General features: G+C 48.7%; 1 protein-coding gene across 1 annotated transcript; it reads right to left on the reverse strand.

Annotated features, from left to right (window-relative positions):
* Positions 1 to 394: 394 nt before the first annotated feature.
* LOC101602526 (IQ domain-containing protein F1) lies at positions 395 to 5,644 on the reverse strand. Its single transcript, XM_012950094.2, has 3 exons — positions 5,639 to 5,644; positions 4,228 to 4,347; positions 395 to 838 (listed from the first exon to the last, which is right to left on the reverse strand). Exons 1-3 carry the CDS (start codon positions 5,642 to 5,644, stop codon positions 395 to 397), a joined length of 570 nt encoding a protein of 189 aa, XP_012805548.2.

The following is a 5,644-nucleotide window of genomic DNA, read 5'->3' on the forward strand; positions in this document are numbered from 1 at the left end:
CTCAAAAAAAAGGGGGGGCGATGGAGAGATGGCTTAGCAGTTAAGCGCTTGCCTGTGAAGCCTAAGGACCCCTGTTAGAGGCTCGATTCCCCAGGACCCACGTTAGCCAGATGTACAAGGGGGTGCACATATCTGGAGTTCATTTGCAGTGGCTGGAGGCCCTGACGCACCCATTCTCTCTCTTTCTCTCACTCTTGCTCTCTTTCCCTCCCTCCCTCCCTCTTTCTCTCTCTGTCACTATTAAATAAATAAATAGAAATAAAACAAAAAAAAAATAGAAAAAGAGACAGGATCACGGGCTTACCAATTCCTCAGAGCTGGTGTACAAGATGCCAAGTATCTTCCTCCATCTTCCCTGCCCTGCCTGAGCCTATTAAACAAGAGACTGTGCAGATCATTGCTTTATTGGGAGGGGAATACACTCCGACACATAGCAAGGGCGTGAGCCTTGCAAGATCTCCAGCTCAAGATGTAGCTGGCCGGATGTGGCTTGGTATTGTCCCTTGATGAGGCCCTGCGAAACACAGGTGTGGCACCTCCAGTGGGCCTGGATCACTCGGACAGCGCTGAGCACCCGGCAGTAGCACCTGCGGACTCGCCACATGCGGACCCAGGACTGCAGCTTGACCGCCGCCCACTCCTCCTGTTGAAAGACGTCCAGCAGACCCTGCCTCCTCTTCTCGGCTGCCCTGGCCAGCATCAGCCGCCACCAGCCCTGGATGACCCAAGCGCTCAGAGCCGCGTGCAGCAGCGACCGGCGGACCAGCGTACCGCGCCACCACGCCTGGATCTTTACCACTGCGGTGTCCTTGTCGAAGAGCTTCGGGTTTTCTTGGGACTTGCGAGGAAAAGGGGGGGGGGGGGAAGGAGAGGTGAGGGGGGAATTCAGAGAATGTTGCCTACTAGGTGCCAGGAAAGGTCCTGTCCTGAAATTCACAACTCTGGGCTCTTGGCTGAAACCAGATCAGGCCTGTGTCCTAACCACTGCCACCTTCTGGTGAATGGCCACAGGCCGATCCTTGAGTCTCAGCATCTCCACCTGGAAAATGGGGGTCCAACTTCCCCTGGCATTCCAGCTTTCCCGTACATCACACGGTGAGCATGCTTAGAGCCAAACCTGGGGATCTATACACGGGTCAAAGGATCTCCATATCCTGGCTAGACCCATCCACCAGCCTCCCCTTCAGAGCCTCCCACCTGCCAGTGCCTCCCATCTCTCCTGTGATGCCTGACTCCTGACTCCACCTTAATCTATAACCTACTTTCTCTCTCACTGGAGTCCTCATTTTAAGAGTTTATCTGGCCAGATGTGGTGGCGCACACCTTTAATCCCAGCAGTCAGGAGGCAGAAGTAGGAGGATCGCCATGAGTTCTAGGCCACCCTGAGATGCCATAGTGAATTCCAGGTCAGCCTGGGCTAGAATGAAACCCTACCTTGAAAAACCAAAAAAAAAAAAAAAAAAATTAAAGGCTGGAGAGATGGCTAAGCAGTTGAGGCACTTGCCTGCAAAGCCTAAGGAGCCAGGTTTGATTCCCCAGAACCCATGCAAATCAGAGGCACAAGGTGGCACATGTCTGGAGTTCTTTTGCAGTAGCTAGAGGCTCTGAGCGCCCTTTCTCCCTCAATCTCTTTCTAAATAAATATTTTTTTGTTGTTGCTTTTTTTGAGGTAGGGTCTCACTCTAGCTCAAGCTGACCTGGGATTTACTATGTCAGGGTGGCCTCGAACTCATGGTGATTCTTCTACCTCAGTCTCCCGAATGCTGGGATTAAAAGAGTGCGCCACCACACCCAGCTACTAAAATTTTTTTTAACTTTAATAAAAGTTAATCCAGGCTGGAGAAATGGGTTAGAGGTTAAGGCACTTGCCTGCAAAGCCAAAGGACCGAGGTTCAACTCGCCAGGACCCGTGTAAGCCAGATACACAAGGGGACTCACACATCTGGAGTTCATTTGCAGTGGCTAGAGGCCCTGGTGCACCCCATTCTCTCTCTCTCTCTCGCTGTCTATTTACGTCTCTCTCTCTTAACTTAATAAATAAGAATAAAACATGAAAAAATGTTAATCCCGCTGGGCATGGTGGCACACAACTTTAATACCAGCACTGGGCGGGGAAAGGTAGAAGGACCTCTGTGAGTTCAAGGCCAGCCTAGGGCTATAGAGTGAGTTCCAGGTCAGACTGGGCTAGAGACCCTGCCTCAGAAACAAAGTTTATTCCAGTCTCTCTCTCTCTCTCAGACAGGCTCTTACTATGTAGTCCCGGCTGGCCTCAAACTTGTATTTCTCCTGCCTTGACTTTCCACATGCTGGAATTACAGGCATATAACCACACCAAGTTAATCTTCATTTCTCTTGACTCGCACTTTTGTATGCGCTTATGTGTGTACGGTGTGCATGTTTGTATGCCTGTGGGAATACTTGTGAGTGAGTGTGTGTGCATATACGTGCACACATGAGTGGAAGCTAGAAGTCGACATCGGGTGTTTTCCTCTATGGCTCGCTACTCATATTTATGAAGACAGGGTCTCTCACTTGAGCCCACAGGTTGCTGATTCAGCTTGCCCTGGGGAACTCCTGTCTCCATCTCCTGAGTGCTAGCATTATTTTATTTGCAAGCAGAGAGACAGAGAGAAGACAGAGAAGGGGGTAATGGGTACACCAGAGCCTTTAGCCACTGTAAATGAACACCAGGGGCTTGTGCCACCTTGTGTATCTGGCTTTACATGGGTAGTAAAACATTGAACCCAAGACATTAGGCTTTGCAGGCAAGTGCCTTAACACTGAGAAATCTCTCCAGCCCTCACACTTTTTTCTTTTTTTTTTTTTTAATTTGAGAGAGAGAGAGAATTGGCCCATGAGGACCTCAGTCACTGCAATCGAACTCCAGACACTTGGGCCACCTAGTGGGCATGTGTGACCTTGCACTTGCCTCACCTTTGTGCGTCTGGCTTAAGTGGGATCTGGAGAGACAAACGTGGGTCCTTAGGCTTCTCAGGCAAGTACTTTAACCACTAAACCATCTCTCCAGCCCTCTCACACTTTTAAAAAATTATTTTATTTATTTACTTGCAAGCAGAAAGAGATAGAAGAGAGGCAGACAGAGAGGGTGGGCACACCAGGGCCTCTAGTCACTGCAAATGAAATTCAGGTGCATGCACCACTTTGTGCATCTTGCTTTACATGGGTACTGGGAAATCAAACTTGGGTTGTTAGGCTTTGCAGGCAAGCATCTTAACTGCTGAGCCATCTCTTTAGCCCATAACATTCACATTTTTTAAAGAATTTTCATTGTTGAGTGTGGTTGTCCATACCTTTAATCCCAGCATTCAGAAGGCAGAGGTAGGAGGATCTCTGTGAGTTTGAGGCCAGCCTGAGAATACATAATGAATTCCAGGTCATCCTGAGCTAGAGTGAACCCTACCTCAAAAAAAAAAAGAAAGAAAGTTTTATTGAGAGTCTTAATTTATGAACATGCAGTAAATTGGTCATGTTGCCATTAGGTGATCATCTTTTAGGGAATGGGTGTCATATCCTCTCTCCTGCCCCCATGACACTGAGGGCCCTTCTCAGTGGAGTATCCATAATCACTGTGGGGTCACCTGTGTACACACACACACACACACACACACACACACACACTATTCTAACATAACACAGTATCCTAAGCTGAGTTTCCCATGTCTTGGCTATTCCATCCCACACACAAGGCCCCACAGTACAAGCCCTAATCCCTGTGGTCTGAGAGGTCAGAGTTTGCCCAATTTCACACTACTTTTTTCTTACATGTCTGAACCAGAGTTGTTTTTTTTCAGATTTTTTTTTTTGGCTTATTTCTATTTATTTATTTGTGAGCAACAGAGAAAGAGGCAGAGAGAGAGAGAGAGAGAGAGAGAGAGAGAGAGAGAGAGAGAGAGAGAGAATGGGCGCATCAGGTCCTCCAGCCACTGCAAACAAACTCCAGACCCTTGCGCCCCCTTGTGCATCTATCTGGCTTACGTGGGTCCTGGGGCATCAAACCGGGGTCCTTGGGCTTCGCAGGCAAGCATCTTAACCACTAAGCCATTTCCCCAGCCCTGAACCAGAGTTTTTAAAAGCCTGAAAAGGAACAAGAAAGAGGATAGACAGACTGAGTGTCTTCCTGTTCTTAGTTCAAGACCATGCAAAGGACACTAGTCACAAGCACTAGGACCTAAGGATCTGTGATGCCCAAGCCAATTCTCTTCCTACCTCTGCCTCCTTCCCAGGGGTCGTTGGTGCTGAGGATGGAGTTGTAGGCATTATCCCCTCCTGAGGGCCACTGTCATTGTTCGTGAGTGCACTGACATCTTTAGGCTGCTGCTCCTCCTCCTGCACTCAACAGGTAGGGAAAAGGTAAACAGAAGGCCACTGTCCCCGCTCTTATTAAACAGCCCCCACACACCCAGCTCCCAGCACTCCCCAGAGGGTTGAGATGTCACAGGCTCCTGTTATCCTGAGAAGCCTGTGGGGACAGACCCGCCAAGCCTGGTGCATCAGGCTCTTTCTTACTCACCATTGGTCACACATGGATTGGGTGTAGATGGTTCAAATCCCCTCAGGTCTGTGCCCCAGCCATGGACGGGCAAAGAGCAGAGGAGGGAGGCACATGATGTCACAAGGGTAGCTGTGACTTCAGCACCAGTTGGCTCTTAACAGTTGAGCCTTCTCCAAGGGAGGAAAAAAACACAAAAATGTTGCACTTTTTTGTCCCCCCTTCTAAACAGTCAAAGCCCTGGCTTCAAAACCAAGACACCAGAAATACTGGCCCGTTGACATTAAAGATGTATAACATATAATTGTAACAGTAACATATAATTGAAAACTTTAAGTAGCCATCTGTGGTGGTTTGATTCAGGTGTCTCCACCCCCTCCACCCATAAACTTGTGTTCTGAATGCTTGATCCCCATCTGGTGGCAATTTGGGAATTGGAACGGCCTGGAGGCAGTATATATTGTTGGGAGCGAGTTTATGGGTGTTACAGCCAGCTTTCCCTTGCCAGTGTCTGGCACACTCTCCTGCTGCTATTGTCCGCCTGATGTTGGCCAGGAGGTGATGTCCACCCTCTGCTCATGCCATTATTGTTTCCCCCTGCCATCATGGAGCTTCCCCTTGACTCTGGAAGCCAAAATGACCCTTTCTTTCCACAAGTTGCTCCTGGTCGGGTGTTTTCTGCCAGCAACATGAACCTGACTGCAACACCGTCAATGAAGAATCCATTTAATGATTTGGAGTCTCCTTTATCTTAGAATCCTAATTAATTGGGAGATGGCTCAGAGGTTAAAGGTGCTTGTTCACAACGCCTGCCAGCCTGGGGTTCAATTCACATAAAGCCGGATGGGTGTTCATTTGCAGTGGCACAAACAACCCTGGCCCATGCACACATTCATGCGGGCACACACATGTATATAATTAATTATTTTTAGTTTTTTGAAAAAGGATCTCATTCTAGTCCGTCTAACCTTGAACCCACTCTGTAGCATAATTTTTGGGGTTTGGGGGGCTGAGGTCTCACTCTAGCCCTGGCTGACCTGGAATTCACTGTGTAGTCTCAGAGTGGCCTCAAACTCCCAGTAATCCTCCTACCTCTGCCTCTTGAGTGCTGAGATTAAAGGCACACACCACCAT

The sequence above is a fragment of the Jaculus jaculus genome, chromosome 17 (genome assembly GCF_020740685.1).
Source record: "Jaculus jaculus isolate mJacJac1 chromosome 17, mJacJac1.mat.Y.cur, whole genome shotgun sequence".
Classification (NCBI taxonomy): Eukaryota; Metazoa; Chordata; class Mammalia; order Rodentia; family Dipodidae; genus Jaculus; species Jaculus jaculus.

Excerpts from the sequence above, each read along its gene's own strand:
- LOC101602526 (XM_012950094.2), bottom strand. Across the intron at positions 839-4,227 it reads CCCCTGGGAAGGAGGCAGAG|TCCCAAGAAAACCCGAAGCT; the intron begins GTAGGAAGAGAA and ends TTTCCTCGCAAG.